Source organism: Bufo gargarizans, chromosome 1 (genome assembly GCF_014858855.1).
Source record: "Bufo gargarizans isolate SCDJY-AF-19 chromosome 1, ASM1485885v1, whole genome shotgun sequence".
In the NCBI taxonomy this organism is placed as follows: Eukaryota; Metazoa; Chordata; class Amphibia; order Anura; family Bufonidae; genus Bufo; species Bufo gargarizans.
Window position 1 is genome coordinate 620,718,252 of NC_058080.1, and position 22,156 is coordinate 620,740,407.

Consider the following 22,156-nt stretch of genomic DNA (forward strand, 5'->3'; position numbering starts at 1 on the left):
CAGGCGAGACGCGAAGAGATCCACGTCCGGAGCTCCCCACCGGAGACACAGTTGATGAAACACCTCCGGGTGGAGAGACCATTCGCCCGGGTCGACGAGCTGACGACTGAGAAAGTCTGCCGCCCAATTGTCGACCCCGGGAATGTGGACGGCGGAGAGAACGGGAACGTGGTCCTCCGCCCATCGCAGGATCTGAGAGGCCTCTCGCAGGGCCATCACGCTCCTGGTGCCCCCCTGATGATTCAGATAAGCCACGGCGGTGGAATTGTCCGTTTGAATCCGGATCGGGAGGCCGCGCAGACGAGAAGTCCAGTGCGACAGCGCTAAGAAAATTGCCCTGAGTTCGAGAACGTTGATCTGCAGGGAGGATTCCTGAACAGACCACAGACCCTGAACCGTGAGGGACTCAAACACCGCTCCCCATCCCGAGAGGCTGGCATCGGTCGTGATCACCCGCCAACTGGGAGGGAGGAAGGACCGGCCCAGGGACACCGTCCGAGGAAGCAACCACCAGGAGAGATCCAGGCGAATCTGAGGGGGGAGACGAACAAGGCGATCGAGACCCTCCGGGGACTTGTCCCACCTGGATAAGATGAACATCTGAAGGTCCCGAGAGTGGAATTGGGAATAAGGAATGGCTTCGAATGAGGCCACCATCCTCCCCAGGACGCGCATACACGTCCTGATGGTCAGAGAGGACGGCCTGCGGAGAAGATGCACTCCCGCCTGAAGAGAAGAAATCTTCTCTGGGGGAAGGAACACCCGCCCGAGGCGAGTGTTGAAGAGCATGCCCAGAAAGAGCATCCTCTGGCGTGGGATAAGGGAGGACTTGGAGTGGTTGACAAGCCACCCGAACTGAGCAAGAGCCGAGAGGGTGATGCTCAGGCTGGACAGATTGTCCTCGGGAGACGGGGCCCGAATCAGAAGGTCGTCCAGGGAAGGCACCAAGGCGACCCCTCTGGCACGAAGAAGAGCCACGAGGGGAGCTAACACCTTGGTGAAAACCCTCGGTGCGGAAGCCAGACCGAAGGGAAGGGCTACAAATTGGAAATGAAGAGAACCCACCGCGAAGCGAAGGAACCTTTGGTGGGAGAGGGCGATGGGAACGTGGAGATAGGCATCCTGAATGTCGATAGACGACAGGAACTCGCCCAACTCCAGAGAGGCGATCACGGACCGGAGGGACTCCATGCGGAAATGACGGACCCGGACAAAGTGATTGAGCGCCTTTAGATCCAGGATAGGACGGAGTGAGCCGTCCTTTTTGGGGACGGTGAATAGGTTCGAGTAGAAGCCCCGAAAACGTTCTGACTCTGGAACCGGAACGATGACCCCCAGAGCACGCAGGGAATGAATGGCCTGAAAAAACCTGTCTGCTCGGGCGGGAGACATGGGGGGGGACGTCAAGAAGAAACGACTGGGCGGAAGGTCGGCGAATTCGATTCTGTACCCAGAAGAGACCACCTCGAGAACCCAAGCGTCTTCTACGTTTGCCCGCCAAACATCCCGAAAGACGAGCAGGCGCCCTCCCACCATGACGGGGATCGAGTCATGCGGAAGGAGGCTTAGTGGACTGGGGACGAGCGGGCTTGGGCTTGGCGTGCCAAGAGGGCCTGGACTTAAAGGAAGGCCTGGAAGGCTTCTTGTCAGATCGGGCAGGAGGGGCCCGAAAGGACCGAAAGGACTGCGTCCGGGAGGACGACCCGGGGAAACGACGGCGGCGAGGCTGATTCTGAGGAAGAAGAGAACTCTTACCTCCAGTGGCCTCGGAGATGAGCTCCTCCAAGCGTTTCCCAAAAAGCTTTCCACCGAGAAAGGGAAGAGAGATAAGAGCCTTCTTGGAGGCGGAGTCCGCCGCCCAGGAACGAAGCCAGATGGTGCGGCGGATAGCCACAGAGTTGGCGGCCGCACGCCCAGAGCGGCGAGCCGATTCCATAGAGGCGTCACAAAGAAACTTGGAAGCCTGATAGATCTGGGAGGCAAGCACTGCCAAGTCCCCCTGGTCAGAGTCAGCAGGTAAGGCACGGAGAAGTTGCTTTGCCCAAATAGCGCATGCCTTGGCGACCCAAGAGGCGGCAAACGCAGGGCGGATGGCGGCGCCCGCTGCGATGAAAACGGACTTGGCCAAGGAGTCGACCCGTTTATCAGCGGGATCCGACAAGGAAGCCGCATCAGCCAGGGGAAGCGTAGTAGCTTTCGCCAGACGAGCGACCTGAGGATCCACCAGAGGGGGAATCGTCCAGAGATTGACCGAATCCTCTGAGAAGGGATAAGGGACATCAGAAGCCTTGGTGAGATGAAGGCGCCGGTCAGGGTGACGCCACTCCTTGGCAAGGAGCGCGTCCAGATCCTCGTGATTGGGGAAAACCACCGTGGACCGCTTAGAGCGGCGGAAGGACACTGCCTCCAGGGAGGAGGACGAGGGAACGTCCTGTACATGGAGTGCGTCCCGAACTGCCCTGATGAGATCCTGCACGGCTGCCGACATCGCCGAACACCGCTCAAAGCGGCTGAAGAAGAAATCTCACCGGACTCAGACCTAACCGGAGAGCGATCCGGGGTAACTGAGGAGGAGTGGGACCCAGCCGAGACCGTACGTGGTCGCTTGCGGGACCGAGTGCCGGAGCGATGGTGGGAACTGTCGCCAGGCGCATCACCAGCGGTAGAGGCCCTGCCAGAGGCAGCCGCAATCTGGGCAGGGAGACTGTCCAGAGACTGCGCCAGGGATTGGGAGAGGCTAGCAAGGCTACCTATGGCCTGGGACAGGGTAGCAGCCCATTCCGGGAGAACCGACAAGGTAGGGGCCGCAGGAGCGGACTGGGCGGGCCCGGGGGCGAGGCACTGCACACAGAGGGACGTAGGTTGGCCGCATGGGAACTTCCTATTACACACAGAGCAGGCGTAATGAGTGGAAATGGCGGCGGGGGGAGTGGGGGCCTGACCAGAGGAAGACATGATGGCGGATGGTGGAACCTGGAAAGAAGAAGTCAGCCAGAGGCTGCCTACCACGACCAATGGTGCTGTGTCCCAGGAACCGATCGCAGGAGGATCCGGGCGCAGAGAGAAGATGGCGACGCACGCGAACACCGCTCAGATCAGAGGCACTGAGAAGCCGTTCGGAAGAAGAAACGCCCCCCCAGCAGCCCGCGCTGGATTGGGCGGAAAAAAGGAACCTCCCAGAGGGACGCCCACAAGGGGAGGGAGCAAGAGAGGAAGCCCGGGAAGCCCGGGAGGCGGAGACGGAGCCCGCCCACGTGACTGCGGCCTAGGCAGAGCAAAAGCCGGGGCCTCTAGTAATATCCAAGCGCTGCCGGACGAGAGAGAGCGCGGCACCCCTGCCCGCCAGCGCTGGAGAAAGCAAATGTCAGCGCTGCGGACAGGCAGAGGAGGGGACACAGTCACCTGAGGTAGGGAGAGGGGGAAAGCCGAAAACGGCCGTCTTAAAGGAGCAGACCCCATTAAAAAAGCTCCAGAAGGATGCTTCTCCCGAGGGAAGGAGAGTAAAGGAAGGCCCAGGCTATACAGGGAGGGAGGGAGGGAGGGAGGGAGGGAGGGGGGGAGTAAGCTCATACTCACCCTCCGATTAATTCAGGCGCAGCATGACCACCCCCTCGGCGGACTCAACACGGAAGCCGTGGGTCCGCCGGAATCCACTGCAGAAGCAGGTCACGTTGGGGACTGGGTGGCTGCAAGGTACCCGAGTACGCGCCCGCAGGGGGGCAACTAAGGTGGAACACGATGGAGCCACCCCTGCTACCTGTAGAGAAAAAAAGGAAAAAAATAAAAAATAAAAAAAAATAAAATTAGCAGAAAGACCTGCTAGCAGGTCATGTCTGCCTCCTACGGACACTAGAACTAGACTGAGTTATTCTGGCTCTAGCAGAGGGGTATAGCCCACCTGGGTGGAGCCAACACTTTTTTGTTTCTAGTGTCAGCCTCCTAGTGGCAGCTGGGCATATACCCATGGTGCTGTGTCCCCCAATGCCACGCACGAGAAAGTACAAATATTTCACATCAAATGCAAATCCGCAATCTGAAGACAAACCTCTTACCTTTAGGAACAGAGCAAGGTATGCCTGGGCTAGCTCAAAATCTAGTTTCGTTTCCAGCATCCTCCCAATCATCTTTAAGAAACTCTTCATCACCTCTACAGAACCACCACCTTCTGGAGCCAGATTCCGTATCTCTGTTTCAATGGCGGAAGGCCCCAAATCTTTTATAGTTTTTAGTGGAATGTCATCTACAACGATTAATACATACAGAGCTTGACTCTTCTGCTGTATATTGCACACAACACAAAAATACTTATAGGTATATAATATAAAAGTATAAGCTATTGAAACTTACAGTTGTTATGCTCAAGAGATTCTTCAAGCTGGACACAGAAAGCAGATTTCTGTTCGAGAACTCCAAGATTCACGATTTTGGACTAAAAACAAGTAAATAAAATGAAATTAATTTTAAAAAGTAACACGTCTCACACAAGAACTAGTAGCACAACTATGGTTGTTTTCTAATGATGTAAAGGTGTTATAGAATAAGAAATGAAGGCTGTTGTCTTCCAAGGACATTGCCAATACCGGCCACAGGATATGAATGGCATTGTTAATCAGTCCCTCTAATCCTATACAACCATTTCAAACCTCAAACCTTCCTAACATGAACATGCAATATAAGCTCATGAGCAACCAAAATATGTTTCTATATAAGCAAGAAGCCTGTAAGAAAAAGAAAAAAACTTACTTGAGGCGATTCAACCTGTGCTTCAGAACCAAAACGTGGGACAAGTCCAGGTAGGGTAGGAATGAAGAAAGGTGCAGACTTTGGGAGTTTTGGAGGTTCTTTAGGTTTGTTTCTTCTCTGATAAAAGAAACATGGATATTTGTATGGTGAATGTTTAAAAACATCAGCTTTACAGCCTTTGCAAAAAGTATTTACATTAATGCTCCCTTTTTGATACAAAAGCAGAAAACTATTATTTTTTTTTAGATCTAAGGCTGTTTTATCGTTTTTGTCCTACATTTAACACATACACAATAAACAGATGCTATAAGTTGCATCTGTCACCAGAGTTCCATTGTTTAAAAAAAAAAAATAAAAATTGTATACTTTAATGTATGTTTTTTTGATGGAACCCACAGGATAGAAAAAAAGAGTAGTGTACTACGCATTTGCATATTTTTTTCCCTATAGTATATATTAAAAGTGGGTTAAAAAGGAGATTTTTGTATAACTTACCAGTTAAATCTCTTTCTCGCTCTTCCTTGGGGGACACAGACCTTGGGTATAGCTCAGCTCCCTAGGAGGCGTGACACTAAGTAAAACTGTTAAGCCCCTCCTCCATCAGCTATACCCTCAGCCTGGAGATAGAGGCTACCAGTTGCGTGTCCAAGTAGTGAAAGGATAACAACCAATAACGGAAACAACCAGCCAGCAACCCAACGGGGCGCCAGACCATAACCCTGTAACCAAACACAGAAGGGTGGGTGCTGTGTCCCCCAAGGAAGAGCGAGAAAGAGATTTAACTGGTAAGTTATACAAAAATCTCCTTTTCTCGCCCATTTTCCTTGGGGGACACAGACCTTGGGACGTTCAAGAGCAGTCCAAGAAGGGAGGGACCACAAACCCAAGGCGGAACACCACCAGAGCATCAGGAAACCGCTGCCTGCAAAACCAGGCGGCCCAAAGCAGCATCCGCTGATGCATGCGTATGCACCCTATAGAACTTTGTGAAAGTGTGCAGAGAGGACCAAGTGGCTGCTTTGCACAACTGTTCAGCCGAGGCCCGATGCCTCTGCGCCCAGGAAGCTCCCACTGCTCTGGTGGAATGAGCAGTGACGCCGAAAGGCGGAGGTCTGCCCTTGGCTCGATAAGCCTCAGACACCGCCAGTTTAATGAAACGGGCAATAGCCACCTTGGAGACCGCCAACCCTTTGCGCGAACCCTCCGGAACCACAAACAGGGAGTCCGTGCGCCGAAAGGACCCGGTGACCTCCAAGTAAATCCTCAACGCCCTGACCACATCCAGACGCTGCAGTTCCCGTTCTCTGGGGTGGGAAGGAGAGGGACAGAGCGACGGAAGGACGATGTCCTCATTGATGTGAAAGGCGGAGACCACCTTTGGCAGGAAAGTCGGGACAGGCCGAAGCACAACCTTATCCTGGTGGAAGATCAGGAAAGGTTCGGAGCAAGAAAGAGCCGCTAACTCCGACACCCGTCGGAGAGACGTGACGGCCACAAGAAAGATGACCTTGCAGGACAGAAGGCGAAGGGAGACCTCCCGTAAAGGCTCGAAGGGGGCTGATTGGAGCGACGAGAGCACCACATTCAGGTCCCAGGAAGGAACTGGAGGGCGGTACGGCGGAACAGAGTGAGCCACCCCTTGTAAAAAGGTCTTAATTGGCCCTAGAGGGGCCAGGGGACGCTGGAGAAGAATAGACAGCGCCGAAATCTGACCCTTCAGAGAACTGAGGCACAGCCCCAGGTCCAGACCCGACTGGAGGAAGGACAGGATTGTGGGAAGAGAAAACCGGAGAGGTGGAGAAGAAAAACACTTCTTGAACGTAGAAGGGCCAAGACAGGGGCCAGGACCTTGGTGAACACTCGAGGAGCCGTCGCCAGACCAAAGGGAAGGGCGACGAATTGGAAGTGATCGTCCCCCACCGCGAAGCGCAGGAAGCGGTGATGACATGGAGCAACCGGAACGTGGAGGTATGCATCCTGAATGTCGATTGAGGCCATGAAATCCCCTCTTTCCAGGGAGGCCACTGCGGACCTGAGAGACTCCATCCGGAATCTCTGCAGTCGGAGAAAACGGTTCAGACGTTTTAGGTCCAAGATCGGACGCACTGAGCCTTCCTTCTTGGGAACCACAAAGAGGTTCGAGTAGAACCCCCTGAACCTTTCCGTCGGAGGCACGGGGGCGACGACACCCTTGTCCATTAGAGAGTGAATGGCCGCGAAGAAGGCAGCCACTCGTACGGGATCTCGCGGAGGACGGGATCGGAAGAAACGGTCTGGCGGAATGGACGCAAATTCGATTTTGTATCCGCAAGATACAATCTCGAGCGCCCATGCGTCTGAGATGTGGGCCCGCCATACGTTCCTGAATAGGAGAAGGCGGCACCCCACCCGGGTGGGTGGGGGCGCACCTTCAGGCAGAGGGCTGCTGGCCTGTGGGAGCCCGTGCAGGCTGGGACTTGCGCCAGGTAGGTTGCGTCCGAAAAAACGGCTTCTTGCGTCTATCCTGGGCTGGGCCAGAGGAAGAAGAACTGGCCGCGGGTCTAGACCCGGTGGGCTTGCGAAAGGACCGAAAACGGGACGAACCAGCGCGACCACGGGGGGCGCCCATTGGCCTGGACTGGGGGAGGTGAGTACTCTTCCCACCCGTGGCCTCTGATATAAGTTCGTCCAGACGGGTTCCGAACAGGCGGGAACCCGTGAATGGTAGGCCGGCCAAAGAGCGTTTGGAAGCGGCGTCCGCCGCCCAAACCTTCAGCCAGAGTTCCCTCCTGACAGAAACTGCCAGGGCAGAGGAACGGGCAATGAGGGCACCCGCATCAAGGGAGGCCTCACAGACGAATTTTCCGGCCTGAACAATTAGTTGGGCTAAGGAACGGAGGTCCTGAACAGGGACGTCCGACCCTAACTCCCGTTCCAGTTGCAAACCCCATTCAGAGACCGCTTTGCCAACCCAGGCGGAGGCAAAGACCGGTCTAAGGGCCGAACCAGAGGCAGTAAATATGGCCTTGGAGAGGGATTCCGTACGACGGTCCTCAACAGACTGGAGGGAAGATCCGTCCTGTACAGGAATAGTAGTGCTTTTGGACAGGCGAGCCACGGGAGGATCAACCTTAGGCGGGGATGTCCACGTGGTCACAGAATCCGCTGGAAAGGGATAACAAATGTCCAGCTTTTTGGGTGTAATAAAGCGGACGTTAGGCCGAGTCCAAGCCTTGGATACCACAGAAGAAAAATCAGCGTGTATGGGAAAAACCTTGGAGGCCTGTTTGGGGCGGAGAAAGGACACGCCAGCCTGTTCAGAGCTGGGGGGGTCATCGTGTAGCTGAAAGGTATCACGGATGCTAGTGACAAGATGCCCCACCGCGGACGCCAATTTGGACGGAAGCTCTGAGTCCATGTCCACGTCCGAATCCGCCAGTTCTCCCTCAGAAAGCGTATCCCTTTGAGAGGATAGACTTGACTGAGCTCGCACGCATGGCGGAGAGAGCGAAGCATCTGGAGAAGATGTGCGCTCAACCCTTGAACGTTTCTGAGTATGCCGGGCCCTGGAAGATTCGCTGGGAGGCAGGGAACCAGTGGGGGCGGCAGAAACGGTAGTCCCAGCGGGTGCGACAGGGATTGTGGCAGCCTGCGGGAGAGGCGGTCTATCCACGAGACGGCCCACTACGTGTGTAAGGCTTTCCACCGCCTGAGACAGAGACCTAGCCCAGTCAGGGGGTTCAGAGGCACCGGGGGGCGCAGCGGGAAGCGGGCCCTGCACCGGGCCTGACATGCAAGGCAATGCGGCTCAGATTGCCCACGCGGAAAAAGTTCCTTACAGGCGGTACAGGCATGGTACCAGGGTTTGGGGGCACCTGTGAGATCTGTCATGCTGAAGTGTGGTTGTACTCTAATATAGAGACCACAAAGGGTTATAGCAGCTATTACCAGGAGGGTTAGGAGAGGGTTAACTGTCCTACCAGTGCCTCAGAAGAACGTCAGGAGATGGCCCAGATCAGCAGCAGCAGAGAAGCAGTGAACAGCAGTGAGCAGCAGAGAGCGCCCACAGAAGCCGAGCGATGTACACAGGAGGTTAGAGTCCCCCACCGTGTCCCAGCTTCCTGTCAGGAGTGAGGAAGCGCGGGAAACCTCAGCAGAAAGCACGGGGAACAAGCTCCGCCCCCTCCAGCGCTTGAAATGTCTCCTGTGAAGGAGAACGTAGCTCCGCCCCCAAAATGACGCGCGCGTAAGCCCCGCCCCCTGCCGGGACCGCTAAGCCCCGCCCCCCGTTCTCGGCGGGAAGGGGGAGAGAGAGAAGAGAAAAATGGAGTCAGCCCCGAATGAGGGGGAGGGGGGGGGGAGAAAGATAGCAGCGTGGGGGGGAACGGCGTGGGGGTGCTGAGGATGCTGCTGTGCTGCATTGTCCTGCAGATGAGCGCTCAGAATGAGCGACCACGGGTGCCCCCCTTACCCAGAGGGGTAGATGCTGCAGATAGGGACGGGGTATGGGCTGGAATAGCCATCTCACCGTCCGACGTCTTCACCCTCAGTCCTTTCCAGCAGGGTCGCCCCTTCAGCCACTGGCACCGCAGTGGCAGGAAGCTGGAAGAGGGGCTTGGCGTGCGGGCGACCCCCTAGCTGGCGGGATGTAGGGGAGCCATTGCTGCCCAGATCCTCCTATTGCTTCTGTGGGGGAGGCAGCAGTGCAGATAAGTTGGCACTGGCGCAGCTCAACCCCGGGAGAGCAGAGAGGTCTAATGCGTCTCTGGTATCCCTAGGAAAAAATAAAATAACAAAATTAGAAGAAAAAGTAAAAATAACAAGGAGAAAACAGCCCTGCAGTAGCAGGGAGTGTCTTGCCTCCTTGGACACTAAGCTAAAACTGGTAGCCTCTATCTCCAGGCTGAGGGTATAGCTGATGGAGGAGGGGCTTAACAGTTTTACTTAGTGTCACGCCTCCTAGGGAGCTGAGCTATACCCAAGGTCTGTGTCCCCCAAGGAAAATGGGCGAGAAAAGATGATATGAACAGCCTCTAATTGCATTAATATTAATCCATTGAGTTATGAACGGTTTCTTTTCAGAGCTTCAAATTCACTTTTGCAAACTTTACTTTTTCTCATGCAAAATGCAGAGGACACGTTACCTTGATGACATCCAGGTTTAAGAGGTTCTTCCACCTTGACTCAGGTAAGAGCGAAAGTGTCACCAACTGTTCTCCGAGCTGTTCAGGCGATTCATATTCCATCATGTCCTCACTGGCATCTTCAACCTCAATTACATCCTCTGTATCCAAGGAAAAGCAAAAGGTCACAAATACACAAATTTTACCACTGTTAAAATGAATACAAAATAAGTGAACCCCAAAAGCAAACATAACAGGAAAGCATGTTACGAGGTGTTAATGAAATAACCACTTCTTACCCTCAACCTCATCGGCTGCACCCGGAAGCATCACCGCAATTGGCTCATAGTTTGATGGAAGAGGGCGCAAGGAAATCAAGGAGAACAAGGACTTGTTTGACCTGGAACCAGAAGAAAAAAATAAATATATATATTATAATGTGTGTGTGTAATATATATATATATATATATATATATATATATATATATATATATATATATATATATATATAGCAAATGGCGGCACCGGAAAAAGGAGATTTTTGTATAACTTACCAGTTAAATCTCTTTCTCGCTCTTCCTTGGGGGACACAGACCTTGGGTATAGCTCAGCTCCCTAGGAGGCGTGACACTAAGTAAAACTGTTAAGCCCCTCCTCCATCAGCTATACCCTCAGCCTGGAGATAGAGGCTACCAGTTGCGTGTCCAAGTAGTGAAAGGATAACAACCAATAACGGAAACAACCAGCCAGCAACCCAACGGGGCGCCAGACCATAACCCTGTAACCAAACACAGAAGGGTGGGTGCTGTGTCCCCCAAGGAAGAGCGAGAAAGAGATTTAACTGGTAAGTTATACAAAAATCTCCTTTTCTCGCCCATTTTCCTTGGGGGACACAGACCTTGGGACGTTCAAGAGCAGTCCAAGAAGGGAGGGACCACAAACCCAAGGCGGAACACCACCAGAGCATCAGGAAACCGCTGCCTGCAAAACCAGGCGGCCCAACGCAGCATCCGCTGATGCATGCGTATGCACCCTATAGAACTTTGTGAAAGTGTGCAGAGAGGACCAAGTGGCTGCTTTGCACAACTGTTCAGCCGAGGCCCGATGCCTCTGCGCCCAGGAAGCTCCGACTGCTCTGGTGGAATGAGCAGTGACGCCAAAAGGCGGAGGTCTGCCCTTGGCTCGATAAGCCTCAGACACCGCCAGTTTAATGAAACGGGCAATAGCCACCTTGGAGACCGCCAACCCTTTGCGCGAACCCTCCGGAACCACAAACAGGGAGTCCGTGCGCCGAAAGGACCCGGTGACCTCCAAGTAAATCCTCAACGCCCTGACCACATCCAGACGGTGCAGTTCCCGTTCTCTGGGGTGGGAAGGAGAGGGACAGAGCGACGGAAGGACGATGTCCTCATTGATGTGAAAGGCGGAGACCACCTTTGGCAGGAAAGTCGGGACAGGCCGAAGCACAACCTTATCCTGGTGGAAGATCAGGAAAGGTTCGGAGCAAGAAAGAGCCGCTAACTCCGACACCCGTCGGAGAGACGTGACGGCCACAAGAAAGATGACCTTGCAGGACAGAAGGCGAAGGGAGACCTCCCGTAAAGGCTCGAAGGGGGCTGATTGGAGCGCCGAGAGCACCACATTCAGGTCCCAGGAAGGAACTGGAGGGCGGTACGGCGGAACAGAGTGAGCCACCCCTTGTAAAAAGGTCTTAATTGGCCCTAGAGGGGCCAGGGGACGCTGGAGAAGAATAGACAGCGCCGAAATCTGACCCTTCAGAGAACTGAGGCACAGCCCCAGGTCCAGACCCGACTGGAGGAAGGACAGGATTGTGGGAAGAGAAAACCGGAGAGGTGGGATGCTCCGGGACTCACAGAACCCCAGATAGGACCTCCAAACCCGATAGTAGATCCTAGAGGATACGGGCTTACGAGCCCGGATCATGGTGCGGACTACGTCCGCGGAGAAACCCCGTCGCGTTAAGACGGCGGTCTCAATAGCCACGCCGTCAAACGTAGCGAGCCTAAATGCTCGTGGAAGATCGGTCCCTGAGAGAGAAGGTCTTCCCTGGAGGGCAGTGGCCACGGTGCGTCTGCCAACAGCAACATTAGGTCGGCGTACCAAGACCGGCGGGGCCAATCCGGGGCGATTAGAATCGCGGGGACGCCCTCTGCCGCGATCCTCCGAAGAACCCGTGGCAGGAGGGGAAAAGGAGGAAAGACGTACAGAAGGGAGAATTCGCGCCACGGAAGGACGAGCGCGTCGGCGCCGTATGCCTTCGGGTCCCGTGCCCTGGCCAGGTATAGGGGGACCTTGTGGTTGAATTTGGAGGCCATGAGGTCCACGTCGGGGCGACCCCAGCGAAGACAAAGGGCTTCGAACACCTCTGGGTGCAGGGACCATTCTCCCGGGTCGATGGTGGACCGGCTGAGGAAATCCGCCGCCCAGTTGTCCACCCCCGGGATGTAAATCGCAGATAAGGCCGGCACGTGCGTCTCCGCCCAGAGGAGAATGAGGGTCACCTCTTGCATCGCTGCGAGTGCCTCCCTGATGGTTTATGTATGCCACAGCCGTGGCATTGTCCGATTGGATCCGAACAGGGTGGCCCCTCAGCAGATGGGTCCAGTGTCTGAGGGACAGAAGAATCGCCCTCAGTTCCAGAATATTGATTGGAAGTCTGGACTCCGATAGAGACCAAACGCCCTGGACGGACCGGGGAGGGAAAACCCCCCCCCCACCCCCGTAAGCTGGCATCTGTGGTAATCACCAGCCAGTTCAGTGGAAGGAAGGACTTCCCCCTTAGAGGGATATGCAACCACCAGCCGAGGGAAGCTCGAGCCAGGGGAGGCAGAAGAAAGGTCCTGTCCAGACTCCTCAGTGATTTGTCCCAGGCCGACAGAATTGCCCTCTGAAAGGTGCGGAAATCCGGAATTGTGCGAACGGCACCGCTTCGAAACAGGCAACCATCTTTCCCAACAACCGCATGCTGGATCTGAGGGAAGGGCGGTGATGACGGAGGAGACTGCGAACCGACCCGCGAAGGGCCAGACGCTTGTCCGACGGAAGGCGGACCTCCGCCAACTCTGTATCCAGGAGCATCCCCAGGAAGATCAGCCGTCTGGAGGGGGTAAGGGAAGATTTGGGGTGGTTGATAATCCAACCGAACCGCGTCAGGGTCTCCAGAGTGAGTTCCACACTGCGGGATGTCTGAGAGAAGGAGGGTGCCTTGACCAGGATGTCGTCCAAGTATGGGAGAAGAAAAACACTTCTTGAACGTAGAAGGGCCAAGACAGGGGCCAGGACCTTGGTGAACACTCGAGGAGCAGTCGCCAGACCAAAGGGAAGGGCGACGAATTGGAAGTGATCGTCCCCCACCGCAAAGCGCAGGAAGCGGTGATGACATGGAGCAACCGGAACGTGGAGGTATGCATCCTGAATGTCGATTGAGGCCATGAAATCCCCTCTTTCCAGGGAGGCCACTGCGGACCTGAGAGACTCCATCCGGAATCTCTGCAGTCGGAGAAAACGGTTCAGGCGTTTTAGGTCCAAGATCGGACGCACTGAGCCTTCCTTCTTGGGAACCACAAAGAGGTTCGAGTAGAACCCCCTGAACCTTTCCGTCGGAGGCACGGGGGCGACGACACCCTTGTCCATTAGAGAGTGAATGGCCGCGAAGAAGGCGGCCACTCGTACGGGATCTCGCGGAGGACGGGATCGGAAGAAACGGTCTGGCGGAATGGACGCAAATTCGATTTTGTATCCGCAAGATACAATCTCGAGCGCCCATGCGTCTGAGATGTGGGCCCGCCATACGTTCCTGAATAGGAGAAGGCGGCCCCCCACCCGGGTGGGTGGGGGCGCACCTTCAGGCAGAGGGCTGCTGGCCTGTGGGAGCCCGTGCAGGCTGGGACTTGCGCCAGGTAGGTTGCGTCCGAAAAAACGGCTTCTTGCGTCTATCCTGGGCTGGGCCAGAGGAAGAAGAACTGGCCGCGGGTCTAGACCCGGTGGGCTTGCGAAAGGACCGAAAACGGGACGAACCAGCGCGACCACGGGGGGCGCCCATTGGCCTGGACTGGGGGAGGTGAGTACTCTTCCCACCCGTGGCCTCTGATATAAGTTCGTCCAGACGGGTTCCGAACAGGCGGGAACCCGTGAATGGTAGGCAGGCCAAAGAGCGTTTGGAAGCGGCGTCCGCCGCCCAAACCTTCAGCCAGAGTTCCCTCCTGACAGAAACTGCCAGGGCAGAGGAACGGGCAATGAGGGCACCCGCATCAAGGGAGGCCTCACAGACGAATTTTCCGGCCTGAACAATTAGTTGGGCTAAGGAACGGAGGTCCTGAACAGGGACGTCCGACCCTAACTCCCGTTCCAGTTGCAAACCCCATTCAGAGACCGCTTTGCCAACCCAGGCGGAGGCAAAGACCGGTCTAAGGGCCGAACCAGAGGCAGTAAATATGGCCTTGGAGAGGGATTCCGTACAACGGTCCTCAACAGACTGGAGGGAAGATCCGTCCTGTACAGGAATAGTAGTGCTTTTGGACAGGCGAGCCACGGGAGGATCAACCTTAGGCGGGGATGTCCACGTGGTCACAGAATCCGCTGGAAAGGGATAACAAATGTCCAGCTTTTTGGGTGTAATAAAGCGGACGTTAGGCCGAGTCCAAGCCTTGGATACCACAGAAGAAAAATCAGCGTGTATGGGAAAAACCTTGGAGGCCTGTTTGGGGCGGAGAAAGGACACGCCGGCCTGTTCAGAGCTGGGGGGGTCATCGTGTAGCTGAAAGGTATCACGGATGCTAGTGACAAGATGCCCCACCGCGGACGCCAATTTGGACGGAAGCTCTGAGTCCATGTCCACGTCCGAATCCGCCAGTTCTCCCTCAGAAAGCGTATCCCTTTGAGAGGATAGACTTGACTGAGCTCGCACGCATGGCGGAGAGAGCGAAGCATCTGGAGAAGATGTGCGCTCAACCCTTGAACGTTTCTGAGTATGCCGGGCCCTGGAAGATTCGCTGGGAGGCAGGGAACCAGTGGGGGCGGCAGAAACGGTAGTCCCAGCGGGTGCGACAGGGATTGTGGCAGCCTGCGGGAGAGGCGGTCTATCCACGAGACGGCCCACTACGTGTGTAAGGCTTTCCACCGCCTGAGACAGAGACCTAGCCCAGTCAGGGGGTTCAGAGGCACCGGGGGGCGCAGCGGGAAGCGGGCCCTGCACCGGGGCCTGACATGCAAGGCAATGCGGCTCAGATTGCCCACGCGGAAAAAGTTCCTTACAGGCGGTACAGGCATGGTACCAGGGTTTGGGGGCACCTGTGGGATCTGACATGCTGAAGTGTGGTTGTACTCTAATATAGAGACCACAAAGGGTTATAGCAGCTATGACCAGGAGGGTTAGGAGAGGGTTAACTGTCCTACCAGTGCCTCAGAAGAACGTCAGGAGATGGCCCAGATCAGCAGCAGCAGAGAAGCAGTGAACAGCAGTGAGCAGCAGAGAGCAGCAGAGAGCGCCCACAGAAGCCGAGCGATGTACACAGGAGGTTAGAGTCCCCCACCGTGTCCCAGCTTCCTGTCAGGAGTGAGGAAGCGCGGGAAACCTCAGCAGAAAGCGCGGGGAACAAGCTCCGCCCCCTCCAGCGCTTGAAATGTCTCCTGTGAAGGAGAACGTAGCTCCGCCCCCAAAATGACGCGCGGAAGCCCCGCCCCCTGCCGGGACCGCTAAGCCCCACCCCCTGCCGGGACCGCTAAGCCCCGCCCCCCGTTCTCGGCGGGAAGGGGGAGAGAGAGAAGAGAAAAATGGAGTCAGCCCCGAATGAGGGGGAGGGGGGGGGAGAAAGATAGCAGCGTGGGGGGGAAAAGCGTGGGGGTGCTGAGGATGCTGCTGTGCTGCATTGTCCTGCAGATGAGCGCTCAGAATTAGAGATGAGCGAACTTCTGTTTTAAGTTCGGCGTCTAAAGTTCGGCTTCCGGTTAGCGGAGAATCCCGATCTGGAACCGGATATGGATTCCGACTTCCGTTGTGGTCCGTGGTAGCGGAATCAATAATCGGCCATTATTGATTCCGCTACCACGGACCACAACGGAAGTCGGAATCCATATCCGGTTCCAGATCGGGATTCTCCGCTAACCGGAAGCCGAACTTTAGACGCCGAACTTAAAACAGAAGTTCGCTCATCTCTACTCAGAATGAGCGACCACGGGTGCCCCCCTTACCCAGAGGGGTAGATGCTGCAGATAGGGACGGGGTATGGGCTGGAATAGCCATCTCACCGTGCGACGTCTTCACCCTCAGTCCTTTCCAGCAGGGTCGCCCCTTCAGCCACTGGCACCGCAGTGGCAGGAAGCTGGAAGAGGGGCTTGGCGTGCGGGCGACCCCCTAGCTGGCGGGATGTAGGGGAGCCATTGCTGCCCAGATCCTCCTATTGCTTCTGTGGGGGAGGCAGCAGTGCAGATAAGTTGGCACTGGCGCAGCTCAACCCCGGGAGAGCAGAGAGGTCAAATGCGTCTCTGGTATCCCTAGGAAAAAATAAAATAACAAAATTAGAAGAAAAAGTAAAAATAACAAGGAGAAAACAGCCCTGCAGTAGCAGGGAGTGTCTTGCCTCCTTGGACACTAAGCTAAAACTGGTAGCCTCTATCTCCAGGCTGAGGGTATAGCTGATGGAGGAGGGGCTTAACAGTTTTACTTAGTGTCACGCCTCCTAGGGAGCTGAGCTATACCCAAGGTCTGTGTCCCCCAAGGAAAATGGGCGAGAAAAAAAAAAAAAACAACAATGTGGGTGTTAGGTCCAGGGATGTAGCTGCTTACCCCATATAAGAAAGATGAAAGACGGACAGCACTCCAAGTAAAAGTAGTGGTGTTTATTCACCGATGTGGATGGCAACATTTCAGCTCATACAAGAGCCTTTTTCAAGCTTGAAAAAGGCTCTTGTATGAGCTGAAACGTTGCCATCCACATCGGTGAATAAACACCACTACTTTTACTTGGAGTGCTGTCAGTCTTTATATATATATATATATATATATATATACACATACATATATACACATTAATCTATATATAATAATCTCTATATTATATATCGTTTTTATAATCTCTATATAACACATATACACACACACTGATCTGTGTGTGTGTGTTTGTGTGTATATAAGCAAATACTGCCATATCATGCCACCTGACAGTATGTGCTACTTGTGCAAACCTTAACATATTGGTAGACACAAGTGGTAATGGGATTGTAAAATCATGAAAACTGTATTAGAGCAAGTACAGCTGTAAAGTCAGCAGAGGGAATGCTTAGACAGGCTATTAGTGATTCCCCATGAGAAGCCATAATTGTCTAAATGGCTTAAAAATCTATCTGATCACTCATGGATGAAACCCATTAAAAACGTCAACATTCAGCAACATAGAAATGAACCACTTCCGTGTGATTGTTGTGGGACAGGCAGAAAGGGCAACCCTTTTAATGGGGACTCCGGGTCTTGCAGCTGTATACAGTATAAGTGTGTACTGAAACATAACATACCACAGGTAAATAGCCAGGTCATCCACATGGGCAGTTGATAGGTAGTCTCCAGTGGGGGACATTGTGAGACTCACGGCAGGTGAATCCAACAGAAAACAGTCTATGAGGCTGTGGGAAATATAGAAAAAAAAAAAATGTAGCTATATGTACAGATACCTAAAAAAACTGCCCTTTTCTGTAACATGTTAGGAAGACTGTGTACACCCACTACTGATACATAACTCAAAGTAATCCATAGCCCTTTATAATCACTTAAAAACATGTGCCCACACGTAAAAGGAACAATAGCAGCAAAACTACAACATTAAATAAATTACATTAATATAATAAAAACACTGTTGAAGTGACAAATCTCATACAGTTATAACTACACTGTAGGCTAATACTAGTATAAAAAGACCCTTTAAAAGCAGGCTCATTCCCGATAATTGCCTGCTCGTCGGAAAAGATGAAAGATTCATTTACATGCAGCATCTATGATTGCTCAACGCCATACAGATTGTTTCTGGACACAAAACTATCATTCAGGCGACTATCAGAGAAGCTTATACATCATGAACGAGCTTGTTTATCGCGTGATCTGCGATACCTTTACATGGGGCATGTATCAAAGGGATATTATGCATTAGCGGCTCACCACTTAGCATGCGTTGAACAGAGGAACTCTGTCTATTTGACTTACCCAATGATAATGATTATTCAATAAAATTGTTATAGACGGGCACTCTGCATTTAGAACCGCTCTGAGGCTGTAAATGTATCTATATAAAGATGTATCTATTTATGTTGTGATACTAAAATATGTATTGGGCAATAACAATAAGACAGACCTCATAAAATAATAATATGACATACCCCTTATGAAAAAAATTAAATAAAAATAGAAATAAAAAATTTAGTAATGATGCAAATGGAAAATCAAGCAGGGGTCTTAGAGGTGACTGGAATATGGGGTATGTAAGTGGGCAGGATTTGCAGACAAAGATGGCCACTGATGAAGGAGTTGGTAATAATATCACCTACAGAATCCAGGACCACTTCAAAGAATCTATTGATCCTTTTGAAAAAGAGCGGAAAATTGTGGAGCACTCCATGGACATTACAGATACGGTCCTATGAAAGTCCTGGCATTTTGAAAGCAACGCGCTGTAACATGTGGAACCACGTGAGACATCAGGATCCCACCAACACAACTGCAGTACAGTGAATGCAGAGATAGAAATAAGCTTGGTACTAACCAGCTACTAACAGTGAGTACGTACTACTGACCACTATTAGGGTTATACCGCTAAGGAGCAATCATCATAGTAAAAAGGCAGAAGGAGAAAACGATGATGGACATAATATGAAATACATATTATCCCATGTCAACAACTAAGTACAGTGTCATAAGTACAGACACTATAATTATAAATGTGGATCATTGATACTGAGAAGAGTACTACATTATAGTGACTGGATTTTAAATATATACAGTTGCGGTGAATATACACTTAATATCAGAGATATAGATATAGATATATATATATATATATATATATATATTTTAATTATATAATCCTGCACTGGACTATAGTGCAGAGATGAGAAGTGATCAGGTGGATCCACTATACACACCTCCATAAATGCGTCAATTTTATTTTCATTTTATTACCAAGTAATGATTTTAAGCTATTTACTGATTTATTTATATTTGTTATTTTTCGTGGTTTACGTCATATTTTTATTTTATCAGGTCTGTCATATTGTTATTGCCTAATATTTTTGTATCACAACATAAATAGATACATTTACAGCCTCAGAGTGGTTCTAAATGCAGAGTGCCTGTCTATAACAATTTTATTGAATAATGTATCAAAGGAAGGCTCCTTCCCGATAACTGTCCAATAAACTACCCTAATATTTTTTATATGAATTATTTAGTGGGTCTAAGACTTCACATTATACGACGGGATGCTGAGAAGTTCCTGGCTTTGCCACCTTCCAGTTGGAATTGAAAAATGAATTTGGTACCATATGAAAGCTTGATATCTTGTTATACAACTGTGCAAATGTCGGATATATACGATAGTTATAACTATTTTTAATTTCAGGTAGAACCTGAGATGGCAGAGGCACAAGGAAGTTTCACGTCTGTGGAGTTACGGGCCGTCATGAAGTTTGCGTTTGTCCAGGCAAATTCTGCAAAGGACATTCACACTGAGATGTCACAAACACTAGGGGAATAAAGTGTCCTCAGTGGGAATGTCCTTTCCCTGGAGAAACAAAAACTTCATGGACGGCCCCCATCTCCACAGACATGAAACCTCCTTGTGATTGCAATCCATTCTATATACAGTATATTGTAGAAGTCTGAGATATATATATATATATATATTTACACACACACAGACACATATATATGCAGAAGACTTCAACAGTGATACTACAAGTAAACCAGTGCAAAGCTCTGGTCTAAAAATCTTACCATCCAGATGGGAAATCCCATACTTTAATAGTACAGTCCATAGATGCAGTCATTAGCCATCGGCCATCAGGGCTGTACGTCTTAGGAGCAAAAGATATAAGAGAAAAAAATATATTAAAATAATAGTTTTTCTTTTTGTACGGTAGATAAGAATGAAGTGACCGTCCTCACCATGTCATTTATCTTTCCATTGTGTCCTGGGAACCGCCTCACCAGTTTGCAAGTTTCAATATCAAAAACCTTAATGGTGAAGTCATCCAGGGCGACTGCCAACATACCGCTGTCATAAATAAGATTTATTCAATGTTAGACATTATGAAACACATAAATATAGTTGCAATTCTTCATTATATAGCATTCAATTAGCATGTTTACTGTACAAAAATTTATTGGACTATGATGGATATGAATTTACTTCCTTCATGCACAAAAGTCTCGCCATTACCACAAAATGTTAAAATACCAACGAGATGAGGATGAATTAGTCGCCCTTCACAGTCTTGCGGTGTGCACAAGGCCCAATACAAAATAAGAGCCAACAAAAACGAGATTTTTGTATAACTTACCAGTAAAATCTCTTTCTCGCTCTTTCCTTGGGGGACACAGAAGACCTTGGGTATAGCTCATCTCCCTAGGAGGCGTGACACTAAGTAAGAACTGTTAGCCCCTCCTCCACAGCTATACCCTCAGCCTGGAGAGAGAGACTGTCAGTTGCGTGTCCAAGTAGTGAAAACAAGGCAAAGTCCAAAAGTGGAACCAACAAGCCAACTACCCAACGGGTAAAACAAACCCGGAAACCGTGCAGAGAAGAACAAAGAATGGGTGGGTGCTGTGTCCCCCAAGGAAAGAGCGAGAAAGAGATTTTACTGGTAAGTTATACAAAAATCTCGTTTTCTCGCCCAGTTTCCTTGGGGGACACAGAAGACCTTGGGACGTTCAATAGCAGTCCAAGAGGGGAGGGACCACAGCACCAAGGCGAAGCACCCGAAGGCATCAAGAAACCGCCGCCTGCAGACCAGGCGGCCCAAGGCAGCAGACGCTGAAGCCCGAGTACGCACCCTGTAGAACCTGGTAAGGTGTGCAAGGAAGAAGTGACCGCCTTGCACAAATGCATGGCCGAAGCCTAATGCCTCTGACCCAGGAGGAACCGACAGCTCTGGTGAAATGAACGGTGACACCAAAAGCAGAACCCTGCCCTTGGTGCGGCAACCACAGCAATAGCCACTCTGAGAAAGAGGAGGAAAGCCACCCTGGATGCCGTCAACCCTTCGCGCGGACCTCCTGGAACCCAAGAGGCCGAACGTAGACAAGAGTCGGAGATCTCCAAGTAAAAAACTGCAAGGTCCAAACAACGTCCAAACCGGTGAAGTGTCCGTTCCCGGGGGTGGGAAGGGGAGGACGACTGCCTCGACGAAATGAAAGACAAACACCACCTTCAGAAGGAAGGAAGAGACGGAATGGAGAACAGCCCTGTCCTGGGGAAAGACAAAAGGCTCGGAACAAGAAGGGCCGCCACTCAGGCACCCGCCAGAGACACGATGGCTACAGAAACACAACCGTACAGGACAGAAGGAGTAGAGAGAACCACTGTAACGGCTCCAAGCGAAAGATTGGAGCGCCAAGAGCCCAGTATGTAGGTCCCAGGGCGGTACCGGAGGGCAGCACAAAGGAACCCAAGAGCCGCTCCACGGAAGAAGGTCCAGACAGGCCCAGAGGGCCGGGGAACGCTGAAAGAAGAAGGGCAGCGCTGACACCTGATACTTCAAGCGACAGAGTCCCAGTCCCAGTTCCAGGCCGGACTGGAGAAAAACAGAACCATGGAGAGAGAAAGGAAGAGCGGGGGAACGCCCAGCTTCCCACAGAACCCCAGGTAAAAACCTAAGTCCTCCAACAGATCCTGGACGAAACATGGCCAGGAGCGAACACTAGCGAGCCCACTAGAGTCGCCTGGGCAAGAGGGTGAAAACCCAATGATCAGGCGCAGACCAGTAACACGGGTAGAACGGTCGGTAGAACTGGTCCCGCCGGCCCCCGAGCAAGTTGTCCCGGATCCACCCTGAGTGGGGGAGCAGAAGGACAAACGGACAGGAACCGAAGGGTCCGTCCAGCAACCGCCAGATGCCAGGACAAGACAGGCTAAAACCCAAGCCGATGCAGTCACCACAGGAAGACGGACTACAGTCCCGGTGTGGGAGATCTGAAGACAATCTTGGCAAAAGGCAGTCCTCCCAAGCTACCGAGAAGGTAAGTCCATAGCAGAAACATTGCCTAGAATTGAAAACAAAAAAAAAAAAAAAAAACGCAATCTGCACCC

General features: G+C 52.1%; 1 protein-coding gene across 2 annotated transcripts in view; it reads right to left on the reverse strand.

Annotated features, from left to right (window-relative positions):
- Positions 1-22,156, reverse strand: part of WDR36 (WD repeat domain 36) — a 69,118-nt gene that overhangs the window by 6,118 nt on the left and 40,844 nt on the right. Inside the window, exons 15-22 of one of the 2 annotated variants that reach the window (XM_044275944.1) lie at positions 20,014-20,122; positions 19,843-19,922; positions 17,376-17,483; positions 10,145-10,245; positions 9,867-10,006; positions 4,744-4,860; positions 4,348-4,429; positions 4,053-4,240 (exon numbers count right to left, since the gene is read on the reverse strand). In XM_044275944.1, the coding sequence (XP_044131879.1) occupies positions 4,053-4,240; positions 4,348-4,429; positions 4,744-4,860; positions 9,867-10,006; positions 10,145-10,245; positions 17,376-17,483; positions 19,843-19,922; positions 20,014-20,122 (925 nt within the window). The remainder of the gene's footprint in view (positions 1-4,052; positions 4,241-4,347; positions 4,430-4,743; positions 4,861-9,866; positions 10,007-10,144; positions 10,246-17,375; positions 17,484-19,842; positions 19,923-20,013; positions 20,123-22,156) is intronic. The other variant, XM_044275945.1, reaches the window with a different exon arrangement.